The sequence below is a fragment of the Diutina rugosa genome, assembly GCF_008704595.1.
Source record: "Diutina rugosa strain CBS 613 chromosome Unknown scaffold2_size729309, whole genome shotgun sequence".
In the NCBI taxonomy this organism is placed as follows: Eukaryota; Fungi; Ascomycota; class Pichiomycetes; order Serinales; family Debaryomycetaceae; genus Diutina; species Diutina rugosa.
Window position 1 is genome coordinate 189,090 of NW_022995199.1, and position 12,098 is coordinate 201,187.

At 48.4% G+C, this 12,098-nt stretch overlaps 6 protein-coding genes across 6 annotated transcripts; 1 reads left to right on the plus strand and 5 right to left on the minus strand. All coding sequences in view use genetic code 12, as the record gives it.

Annotated features, from left to right (window-relative positions):
• Positions 1-586: 586 nt before the first annotated feature.
• DIURU_004829 (Rab GTPase-activating protein) lies at positions 587-2,551 on the plus strand (the record flags this gene model as incomplete). Its single annotated transcript, XM_034157745.1, has 1 exon — positions 587-2,551. The coding sequence occupies one exon, from the start codon at positions 587-589 to the stop codon at positions 2,549-2,551; it is 1,965 nt and encodes a 654-aa protein (XP_034010233.1).
• An 84-nt stretch (positions 2,552-2,635) lies between these two features.
• FOL1 (trifunctional dihydropteroate synthetase/dihydrohydroxymethylpterin pyrophosphokinase/dihydroneopterin aldolase) lies at positions 2,636-4,996 on the minus strand (the record flags this gene model as incomplete). Its single annotated transcript, XM_034157747.1, has 1 exon — positions 2,636-4,996. The coding sequence occupies one exon, from the start codon at positions 4,994-4,996 to the stop codon at positions 2,636-2,638; it is 2,361 nt and encodes a 786-aa protein (XP_034010234.1).
• A 360-nt stretch (positions 4,997-5,356) lies between these two features.
• DIURU_004831 (uncharacterized protein) lies at positions 5,357-6,217 on the minus strand (the record flags this gene model as incomplete). Its single annotated transcript, XM_034157748.1, has 1 exon — positions 5,357-6,217. One exon carries the CDS (start codon positions 6,215-6,217, stop codon positions 5,357-5,359), a length of 861 nt encoding a protein of 286 aa, XP_034010235.1.
• Positions 6,218-6,370: 153 nt separating this feature from the next.
• DIURU_004832 (uncharacterized protein) lies at positions 6,371-6,643 on the minus strand (the record flags this gene model as incomplete). Its single annotated transcript, XM_034157749.1, has 1 exon — positions 6,371-6,643. The coding sequence occupies one exon, from the start codon at positions 6,641-6,643 to the stop codon at positions 6,371-6,373; it is 273 nt and encodes a 90-aa protein (XP_034010236.1).
• A 451-nt stretch (positions 6,644-7,094) lies between these two features.
• Positions 7,095-8,252, minus strand: DIURU_004833 (zinc-dependent alcohol dehydrogenase; the record flags this gene model as incomplete). Its single annotated transcript, XM_034157750.1, has 1 exon — positions 7,095-8,252. One exon carries the CDS (start codon positions 8,250-8,252, stop codon positions 7,095-7,097), a length of 1,158 nt encoding a protein of 385 aa, XP_034010237.1.
• Positions 8,253-9,245: 993 nt separating this feature from the next.
• On the minus strand, positions 9,246-11,243 carry DIURU_004834 (Nrd1 complex RNA-binding subunit; the record flags this gene model as incomplete). Its single annotated transcript, XM_034157751.1, has 1 exon — positions 9,246-11,243. One exon carries the CDS (start codon positions 11,241-11,243, stop codon positions 9,246-9,248), a length of 1,998 nt encoding a protein of 665 aa, XP_034010238.1.
• Between the last annotated feature and the right edge of the window lie 855 nt (positions 11,244-12,098).

Genomic DNA, 12,098 nt, shown 5'->3' on the forward strand with positions numbered 1-12,098 from the left:
ATACGAGCGCCCGGCGGTGGCCACACCATCCCAATGTAGGTATATTCGACGGCCCGCCAGATAGCCGTTTCATCGTACGGAATGTGACTCCTACCCTATTAGGTGATATTCAGTGAACACAGTAAATTTCCAGCGGGTCTCTCCTGGAGAGTACCTACAATTAGACATAAGGTGTTCGCTACCGATGCCTTACGACCAACCCTGCAATTTCCAGCAACCACTATTATTAGTAACCATTAAAATTATCATGCCTATTCGTCTCCAATCGGTGCCTGATCTCGAAAATAAACACAGCGATTATGCTAGTCGTGTGCTTTTTTTCGATTAAGGTGCGGGTCCAGAATCTCTACCGTCACCGGCCGCACCCTGTGCCTCCTTACATAAGCACCCTTTTTTTGTGCCCGATCGCCAACACCAACCGTTGCCTCGCTTCACGACGGTGGCAACATTTACCCTTTGCTCCTCTAGCACGCGACACCCCGCCATGGACCACGAGGACCCGGGGCAGCTTCACCCTGACTCCCAAAGTCTGCGCACGCATCGCAGGACCGAGCTGCTGTACTCGCGCAACGTGCTGGTGCTAGATATGTACCAACCAGACCTGCCCGCCGTCAGCCACCCGCCGCTGCCACCAATGCTGCCTGCCCCGCTACCGCCACCGACGGTAGATTCCGGCGACGCCGCCTCGCTCCCGCTGCGAAACAACCTGGAGTTTGTCGATGTTGGCGACGAAGTGCACCTGGCCACCGAGGACGACGCCGTCGAGCTCGAAGCCACCCAGGAGTCGTTGGACCCGCTCGCTGGACAACACCCGGAACAGTACCTGACGATGCTCACGCCGTTGAAGTCGGTGTTTGGCGACGACACGCCGGCATCGACCCTGGCGCCGGGGCTGGCCACCGGCCTGGTGCTGGGGAAGACGCTTCGCCTGACTCCGGGGATTAGCATCCACTCGCGGTTTGACACCACCGATACCTCTCTGGCCAATACCCCACCAGTGTTCAATCGTATGACGACGAGCACCCCGACCCCTCAACTGAGCAATATCAAGTTATCGGCGGATGACATGAGCCCGTTGGACCAGAGCATCATGAAGGGTCTAGATGACCTCGACTTCGAACATTTAAGTCACGACGAAGCCTTCAGCCAGGTCAAAGTGGACGAAACCGTGGACTTAATGCCCGAGCTGTGCGTCAAACCCGTCTATAATGCCAATCAGCTTAAAGAGACGTTGAAACTGCCGGTAGACATCTACGGATTCAAAAAAGTATCCAACTTGCTGAAGTTCACCGCTAAGGAGTACAACAGTTGGTACGAAACATATGCCCAGTACATGATGCGGCGTCGCCAGAAGTGGGAACACCTACTTCGACACAACGGTCTTCTGTTCGATCATGATAAACCCCCGCAGAGATTTCCCCCAAAGTCCGATAAGGTAAAGAAACTCATTCGCCGAGGAATCCCTCCTGAATGGCGGGGGAATGCCTGGTTTTTTTACGCCGGCGGTTATGAAAAGCTCAACAAACACATTGGCGTCTACGAAAAGATTGTCAAGGACACTCAGGGCATTCAAAATAAGGATACCGAAGTCATCGAACGTGACCTTAACCGGACATTCCCAGATAATATCTACTTCAACGAGAATTGTCTCTCGCTGGGGACACTGTCCCCTAACGATCTGCCTGGACCCGAGACCGCTATGATCAAGGCATTGAGACGGGTGCTTGTGGCTTTTGCTCACTACCAACCGCAAATCGGCTACTGCCAACTGTTAAACTTTTTGGCGGGGCTTTTATTGATATTTATGGATGAGGAACGTGCATTTTGGATGTTGGTGATTTTGACCGAGCGCATCATCCCCAAAGTGCACCTGGCGAATTTAGAGGGTGTTCACACTGACCAAGGGGTTCTCATGCTTTGCATCAAGGAATACATTCCTCGAATGTGGACAATGTTGGGTAAAAACATGGAGGGAGAACAAGTGAGCGAAGACAAGATTCTTTCTCGACTTCCCCCAGTGACGTTAGTAACATCACTGTGGTTTATGCTGGTGTTTGTGGGGATTATGCCGATTGAAACGGTACTTCGAGTTTGGGACATTTTGTGGTACGAAGGATCTAAGACATTATTCAGAATCTCGCTCACGGTGTGCAATATGTGCCTCGAACAAGACCAGTTTCGGTCCTCGTCGCAGAATATCGAGCAAATCGAGTTGTTCCAGTTCATGCAAAGTTATCCCAAGCTGATACTTGACCCTAATCAATTGATCGATAATTGCTTCAAGAAGATTGGCGGTTATGGGTTTGGCTCTCTTTCCCAAGACGAAATCAACAACTGTCGTGAATTTGTTAAGAAACAACGAGAAAAGATTAACCAACGCAAACTGAAAGGACTCTTGTCTGATATGAGTGCTGAGGAACAAAAGACGCTTATCGGTGATGAAGAAATTCACGACGTGTACGGATTCAACCGCAGCTTGATGAGCGGCGTAGTTTGGAACCGACAAATCAGTACGAAGATGAAGAAAAAGTTTGCTATGAAAAAACGATGAAGAAGGATGCATTAATGAGATACGAAGCTTTTACACTCCACTATATATATCTTTCCATATCAGTGGAAGAATACACAATACCATTCAGTCAACCAACCCTCGGTAAATGGCATCACCAACCACCGCTGCCTCCTTGTTTTCCTTGACGTCATGAACCCGCAAAATGTCAACATTTTGTTCAATGCACCCAACGGTAGTAGCAGTGGTCGCGATAACTCTTTGCGCAGCGACTGGTTCGTCAATGAGGGTTCCCAAAAACCGTTTGCGAGACGTACCAATCAAAAGCGCCATGCCATTGAAGGACAAGTATTTATCTCCTTCAAACTCCTTGCTGTAGCGCTTGAAGTAGCTTGCATGACGCAATAATGTAAGGTTTTGGTCCTTATTTTTCGCAAATCCAATACCTGGGTCCAAGATTATCTGCCACTTGCGAACGCCCCGAGCAAAGGCTTGCGTAATTTGGTGGGCTAGCTCACGAGACACTCCGTTAATTAATGTTTCCGCCAGCGGCAGCAATGCTGGAACCACAGTTTGACTGGGGTCAACGTAAAACTCATTGATAGACTCATCAGTATTAGGAGTGTAGGTAGTCAACTTGGACATGGTAGCGGGAGTGCCGCGAGTATGGTTCATAATGTATGGACAATGGTATGTAGCAACCACATCAAAGATTTCAGGTTCATAGAGACCCATAGATACGTCATTGATAATGTCAGCTCCGGCCTCTAATGCCGCCGCCGCGACTTTGGCCCGATAAGTATCAATGCTGATGACGACATTAGCAAGACGAGGATGAGTGGAGTTACGAATCATTTCAACATAGGGCACAACCCGTTTTAATTCTTCCTCCTCTGACGGTTCAACCGAGCCCGGTCTGGTCAGTACTCCACCGATATCGATAATGGTAGCTCCTTCATCGACCAATTTCAAAGCGTTCGCTTCCACTTCAGACATGTCACGATCATAGTTTTTACCACCATCAGAAAACGAATCGGGAGTAGTGTTGAGGATGCCCATTATCATGGTTGGGTGGAGATTATGAATTTGATCGAACTTCAACGGATTTTCATCGCCGTTGAGTCTGGGCATGGGTAAAAGTTGTTGTAGTCTCGTCAGCTCTTGAAGGTCTTCGTCAGTTTGACTGTTGAGGAGTTGATGAAGATGGTCGTGGATAGGCTCGGCAGTTACTGGGTGCACGAAACTTGGAGGAATCAATTCACATAATGGTTCAAGCACGAATGTTCGCTCGAGCATGAGCTTGTGAGGTACCACTAAATTCTCAGTGTTAATGCAAGCGTCATCATAAAGAATGATGTCAAGATCTATTGACCGCGGTCCATTGTCAAAATCTTTCTTTCTATCAATGTGATCATATTCGATCAGTTTGAGAGTAGCCAATAGTTCCTGCGGCAGTTGTTTCGTTACCGCTTTGACCACACCGTTGTAAAAGTTTGGTTGATCTTTGTAATACATCGGTTTTGAGAGGTACATCAGTGAAGTGACCTTCACATTCACACCGTGTTGATCAAGGAGATCGAGGGCCTGACGAATCTGAGCCATTTGATTTCCAACGTTCAGACCAAATGCAATGTACACAGTATGAAGGGAACCTTCTTCAGAATGAGCAGCAGCTTGGGCGACCGGTAAATTAAATGATGAGAATTGTTCTGGGGTTACCACGAGTGGCTCTTTGCCCTCGAAGTCTTTGGCAATCATCTTTGAAGCCACACCCACCCCTTCAGTGTAGTTAATTGCGTTAGGTTTAGTAACGCTGACATCAGCGGTACTAATGTGCTGGTCGTGGTTTTGAAGGATAACTTGACCTACGCGAGATACCAACGCCTCCACCGTCTTGAAATTGGATTGCTCGACATAGTCAACCACGTCATCAATGACTTTGCGAATGTTCACCTCGGGCGTGGCAGTCAATTTGAGGTCCAAATTAACCACTTGTCGTTGTAATCGTTCAAACGTGAATACGCCAATGACTGTGAGTAATCTCAAGTGGTTGATTTCAAGGATATCACTATCTGTCTTCCCGTCTTTGTTATAAGTGCATGTCCAGGACACCTTGTCAGCCCTGATTTCCAGCTTGGGCAGCAGCACAGTTATTTGAGCCGTATAGGGCTCATTATTGGCAAAAAGCAACCCCAGAACCGCTGATCCCACCGCTGCAAGCGATCCAAAGTTGCGGCGAGCGTTTTGGGTGAAGAACTCGTGGATGTTTCTCAGAATCACGGCGTAATTAAGCAGGTGCTCAAGGTTGTCTGAGGCACTGGCCTGGGAGAAATCGGTGTTGAGCCGAACTGACACAGCCAAAGGTTGAGGGGTGGCGCGATTCCACGCATCCTTGCCCACAATGGCAGTCGCCGCCAATTGCTCGATGAATACAGTGTCCTTCATCACTCGTCGGCTAAGCGCAACCCCTCGGCGTAGTATGTACATGGTGCGAAAATCTTCCGCTGAGATGTGGGGTATCTGAGTGTAAGAGGCTGAGAGCTGGGAAGAAGACGCTTCAATTGTTTCATAGTGTAGAGCAGACATATGAGTTTATAGATGAGTGATCTTCGATCATGAATCATAGTGAATCATATTCATAATTATAAAACTTCAATTCTTTTGTGTGGACCTTGTACAATTTGCACGTGTGATGGCGTCGGCTCGCGATTATCGGCATCGGCAACTGAGTCAACTTCGCAGAGACAATAATAACCTCTTGAGGGCGTACATATTATCAAACGTTGAACTCGAATAAAGTCCGAAATGTTGAAGTGTTTGAATTATTTCATGCATCTCGAATCCCGTTCAAGCAATTTTGACTTTGTCAGATATTTCGGTTCCGTAATTTCGTGTCTCAGCAATTGCATCCATGGCTTCATCGATACTTATGCCAAATTGTTCAGCTACCAACTCTAAGATGAGTTCTAAAGCAAGGACATAATTGACGTAATTGTCCTCACACAAGTATTGCACAACCGCATCTCCTCGACCAGTTTTTCGAATTTGATCAGAATATTTGGTCATGATCTTATCGCCAATGTAGAACTGACGCTCCGGACCGATGTACCCGCCGTAAAACTGCTTCCATTCAAACCGCCATTGCTCTTCGTTGTCACGTACAGTTTCTCGCGTCAGAGTCTTTTGAAACCGTTTAATCTGATCGTAATATCGAGGCAGCTGGACCTTAGGGTCTAGCACACGTTCAACTGACTTCATATGGCGGTCTATTGCATCATCAAGTTGATCTCGCGTCAAGGGCTCGGGAATCTTGTGTCCTCTCCATGAAGTTTCAACCTTCAATTTTGGCAATTCGTCGACAATGTGGGGAATCTTCACTGGACTTGATTTAATGGGCTCAATCTTCTTCCTAGGCGGCAAGATAGGCAAACGCATGTCGAAGTCGTCGTCAGAACCGAAATCGCTAGCCAAATCTACCCCTACATCGGACGATAAATGCAGAAGAGTGGGAGTCTTCTTGTTTGTATCGCTCTGATGAATGTAGACTTTTCTTTTCTTTGTTGGCAGCTTTTGGGGCGATATGGCTTTGTTAAACATCGTCAGCTTAGAAGGAGATGACGCATCGCCAGAGATCGACCCTGAGGCCGCGGACCCACGCTTTCGTGATATTAGTTTATCCGATTTATCAGGTGATTCAGTCGTGGCCATGTCATCAAGCGAATTGAATCAAATCTGTAGTTCGTCGCCACTGTTGTCAGTATCAGAGGAAGTGATTAACTGTGCGAATGCGCGAAATGGGGTTAGCTCGTATGCCTATAGATACCTCAGTGTTCTTCATTTATTAGGTGACATAAGCATCGTCTATTGGTTCTTCTTGGTCTTCAGAGTAGTATCTCTGTAAAGGAAGGGGTATACCACTTTGGCAAGAATAATCAACACCAACAACACGGTGATAACCAACCAACCGAAAAGGAAGTACACCTCAGTGCGTTCGATGGCAGGATTGGCGATGATTTGCCGCATGATGTAGACGTAGTGCAAAAGCACCAACATCAATCCGACGAAACAGCAGGCGCTGAATCCAATCTCGGTGTATGCTGACACGTCTTCAACTGCCTTTGTGGGTTGCGACATGAGTGGAAGGGTCGCGCGATGCGCCCGTTTTGATTACACTAGATAAGAATTAGACTGATTCAGGAAAATTGGCATTAACAACATCTAGAAGCTCTAAGGCAGTGTTCCAAGCAACCATGTTAAAACTTCGAGCTAATCATTATTCAATTGATCAACGCTCAGAGAGGGAAGTCGCGTTCTCAGTGATTCATGATTGCATAAGACAACGTGAATTGTCGATAAGGAATTGCATGTTTTTCATAGATTCAGGGAAGCAACAAACAGTTCAAGAGGAATTACTTGAATTCAATTTGCATTCAGTATACGGAATCATTAATCCCATTGCATCGTGATGCGCTACGCTGCAGAATTACGAAAATCGAGAAAGACAGGACCTGATAATCATCATCATTATAAGCTTTACAAGATAAGCCTTTAACTTAACATTCAATTCGAAACCAATACACATATTCTACTTGTAAGTGTCCAAGACGTATCTACCGACGATTTCACCTTTTTCCATCTTCTTGTAGATCTCAGGCAATTCAGACAACCCGGCGATGTGGATGGGGTAGTCGATGAGGCCACGAGCGAAGAAGTCAATAGCTTCGGCCGAGTCGGCTCTGTTACCGACGTACGAGCCAACAATATCCACCGACTTCACGACAGTGTCCAACACATTGGCAGTGACCTTGGCGTTGGGAGGCAACCCAACGAGGACGACGGTACCCTTCTTACGGACATAATCCAACGATTGTTGCATGGCTTGTTCGGAAACGGACACGTTGATCACACCGTGAGGGCCACCACCAGTGATGTCCTTAACGGCAGCAGGGACGTCCTTAGTCTTGGTGAAGTCAACGAACGCTTCGGCACCGAGCTTGCGGGCGGCTTGTTCCTTTTCGGCACCACCGTCGATACCGACGACACGGAGACCCATGGCCTTGGCGTATTGCACAGCAAGCGAACCAAGACCACCACCGGCACCGGAGATGGCGACCCATTGACCGGGCTTCAACCCGGCGGTCTTAAGCGCCTTGTACACAGTAATACCAGCACACAAGATGGGGGCGACTTTGAACAAGTCGACGTCCTTGGGGATTCTCGCCGCTTGCACGGCGTCAGCGGTGGCGTATTGCTGGAACGAACCGTCATGGGTGTAACCAGACAAGTCGGCGTGATCACAGTTGGATTCGTTACCGTTTTCGCAGTATTCACACGAGAGGCACAGCCCGTTCAACCACTTGATCCCAGCATAGTCGCCAATCTCCCACCCCTTGACGTTCTCACCCATATCAACGACAACCCCAGCACCTTCGTGACCACCGACAAGCGAGCCGGTGGTGGCAAGCTTGGTGTCGAGGGGCCAGTCACCCAACCAAGCATGCAAGTCAGTGTGGCACACACCCGAGGCCTTAACGTTGATCAACAATTCGTTAGGCTTAGGCTTAGGCACAGGAATGTCCTTGTATTCCAAAGGACCGCCGTGTTCAGTGAAGATGATAGCCTTTTGAGTATCAGGGATTTTACCAGCAGTAGCTAAACCTCTGAAGCGCTGAGCCAACGGGCGGTAGGCATTGGGAGCCGCAGCCCGCTTGAGGGCCATTGATCTGATAGAGTTGGAAAGCATAATCGTGATTGATGATCAACATCTATCAGGGAAACAGCAGCGCTTTATAGTCGGTCAGAGGGTCTTATCTCAAACTCGGACCCAAGGAAGCTTCATTGAGGGGTAGTCACCTTCATACTAATCGCCGGAGTCACGACGGTCCGTTTGTTAGCTGCGGAGCATGGAATACCCGTAACGAGGAGAGCGCCTCGATGGGCGTCTTCGGGCTCTGAACTTTGTGCACGCGTGGTTACCCCACAATCGAAAAGGGTATTGATCCTTCGGGATTAGAGTTTTCGAGGTGGTTTTGAATTTTGCGATCTCAAGTTAAAACAAATCAGAGATGAAACCAGAGAAATTTAAATTGATTACTGCCATATATATACGTGAGAGAATTCACAATTAATGGTTATTGCAGCCGGTTGTCTGAAATCTGGAGTTATGGAAACATGAGCCCTGCATTTTTAACAGATGGAGTCGGCTCGAGGGATAACGGCGTTAGCCACCTTTTGGCTAACTCCGAGCCCGAAAGTAAAGCCCATAGTGAAAGAAAGTTCCTCGGTACCATACAACTAAGACATCAATCTCATGAATATCGACCCTAATCACATGTCGAAAACTCTGAATTACTGGTTTTCATATTTAAATGGACTGCTTACTCGCTTCTTTACATGATCTAAAGAGCCTTGATCACAACCGCAGATAGGGTTGGATTTACGAGGCGCAAAACTGAGGCATGTGGGGAAACTGAACAACACCGGCTTACAGGCGTCCTTCAGGGAAACCTTATCGCTTTCAATTCATAATTTTAGGAGTCGAATAGCTTGGATAAAGTTGTCCTTTGAAAACGTAGAACAAGAAGCAGTAAAACATTGGTGTATTGCGTAGTGAGCCTTCAATTCTTTATTCAAATAGACGAAAGGAGGTTCGAGTATATTTTTCGGGGTTTGGGTCAAAAGGTCTACAGTGGCGGTATCTTCAAAAACTCTGTCATTAATTACTACTATACAAAACTCATTGCGGGGGTTGTTGGAACAAATTGGCAAGTTGGTTGGCAAGTTGTTGGTTGGGAGGACCCCCCGGGCCTCCTTGTTGTCCTTGGAATGATTTCATAAAATCTTGGAAGTTGCCGGGATTGGCGCCGGGCACCATCGGCGGTGCACCAGGACCAGGGAATGGTTGGTTGAAACCCATGGGAGGGCCGCCATGGCCGCCGTGACCACCGTGACCACCGTGACCCATGTGGCCACCGTGGCGACCACCGCCACGACCTCTTTGACCCATCATCGTAGCCTTAGCAAAGTCCTCATCGGGCTCGCCCGGACGGTTCAGTTTAGGACCATTACGGGCAGAATTAGTAGGCATCTTTTTAGACATGGCCTTGGAGGAGATACCGGCACCGATTTCGATATCGGGCTCGTCGATGACCATTCCCGAAGTCAAAGGTGACCCGCCAGTACCACCCCATTGGGCAGTGACGACCCATTGCCGATCGGCCTCAGTTAACCGGTCGATAGGGATTACGGACACCCCGTGCTGGTAGTTGCAGCAGTCACGAGGGCCGAAACCAACCCCCCAACGAGTACGAAGAGGTAATTGACCGTCCTTGTTGAATGCAGTGATAACTTGTTCGGCTTCGCGTCTCAGGTACACCTTGATAAAAGCATGCTTCCGTTCAGAGTTGAGGATAATTGATTGAGTTTCGGCAAAAGGGCGCAACACTTCCGACAACCCATTTTCATCCATACCACGGGGCACACCACCCACGAATAAAGTCCGGGACAAAACCTTGAACGAACCGTGAGGGATGCTGTTATCAACGCCTACATTACGAGGACGGTAGTGAGGTTCACCGGGAACGTTGATCTCATCGAGAAGTTGTCCACCTTGACCTCTACGGGGAGGACGAGAAGGATCGTTAGCACGAACGCGGGCTTGTTGCATGGCATCGAACTGAGCTTTACAATAGGCAGGGTCATCAAGAGGGTCACTGTAAGCCAGCAGAGGTTGTGGTACGGGATTAGCTTGGTTACCTTGGTCGCCTCCCCAACGAGGTGGCAGGCGGTCACGGTTGTAGCTAGGGGGCGATCTTACCCGACGGTCATTACCGTAACCTTGAGACGACGCCGCCACAGGTATAGGAGGAAGAGAACTGGGTTGCAGGTAACCTTGAGAACCTTGGAACAGAGACTGTTGTGAGCTAAGTGACTGCAACACCCCGAGCACCGACTCAGCGTTACCTTGAGGTTGTTGCTGGAACAGGGGCTGAGGTTGCGCAGCCGACGGTTGTTGCTGGCCTGCGAATGCACTCAATTGAGCTAAGATCGACAGCGCATCACCGCCAGCGTTAGGTTGAGCGGCGGTAGCCGCGTTATCGCGTGATTGTGAAAGAGACGCCAACGCCGAAAGAATCGAATTCGAGTCTTGACTAGGGGCATTGGTGGCGGCCGACGAAGCTGAAGCCGAAGCCGAAGCCGAAGGCGGCAACGGCTCCTGTTTAGGTACCGGGGGTGCCACTTCTACCAATGGGGGAGGAGGGGTACCCGGTGGAGTCGTCAGCTTAAAGTGCTTGTCTCTAATACGAGCGAGGATTTCGGGCAGAAACGTTTCTGCCCTTTCCCAGATGTCGACTAATTTGCCGATTTTAACTTTGGTAGACGGCGAAATACACAATTCCAACGAGTCATCCATCAACGACTCGATCAATTCCGATAATTTATAGGCCGCCGCGGCCGGTGTACCTTCGGGGGCGTTAGCGTCAACGGTTTGTTCCAACCGCTTAGCTTCCTCGATATAAGCCCGAACGATGGCGTCAACCACATAGAGCGTCCCTAATTTGTGGGTCAGGGGTACCGCCTTGCAGTTAGAGTATAAAGTGGCCATCAACTTGGATTCTTCGGCCACATTCTTCACTGCCAACTCCGTCAACCGCTTAATGCGGGAGCCCGAAACCCCTGGAGCCTTGAGGGTGGGTAGCTGTTTTAATATCGCTTCAAACTCGTCGACAGACATATATGTCAAAGACTACTTTACGTGCCTATTGGAACGGGAAGGGGGGCAATTACTGGAAACCGGGGGTGGAGGAGAAAAAACCTTCCGCAAGAAAATTTGTTGGGTTATAAACGACCTCTTGTCTGCAGGAGTGAATGACATAGTCGCCTGAGCAAATTTGTGCGTGCGCTAACCAAATTGCTTGTAGGGTGTGTTTGCGTGTATCTACCAAATTACGTTTTCGTTACAACAACCGCCCCTGAAGGTTGTGGTTGCAATTTCATCAAGAAATTCTTGATGAAACTAATTTCGCTAGGAGTTCGTCTATTATTGACATGTTGTTACAGGTTCCAGGTCTTAGAGTACCGCGTAGACCTTCCTTCACCATAACAATAGATTTTAATGTGCGAAAAGCTTATTCAGCTACCGTGTTCTGGCTTCGTGTTGACGCATTGGTAAGCGGACTTTTCGATTGTTAACTTCAGGCATGAGCGTGTCTTTTCATGCAAAAGTGGATACGATTACCACGAGTATCTGATTAGCGGAAATTAGCAAAACCCTTGGCAAGGCTCGGTTCGGGCGGGTCCGTTTCTATCTAAGCCTTTCTTCTTCTCTGGGCAAGTATTGGTGGAATTCGCAGTACTCACTGCACAACTTAAATCTATTCCTACATTAGGTTACATTAAACCAAAAAGAAAGAGGCTTCGATGATTACTGGCGGTATGAGATTCCGATAGTTGTGCTGGTAAACACCCCTTTCTACTATCATAGTGTATTTTCATGTATTCGGGAGACTGGATTGCCCCCCGTTTGTCCCACTACAATGTAGCCACACTGTCTGATGGCAATGGTACTTTTCGGCAACAATGGCTTAGG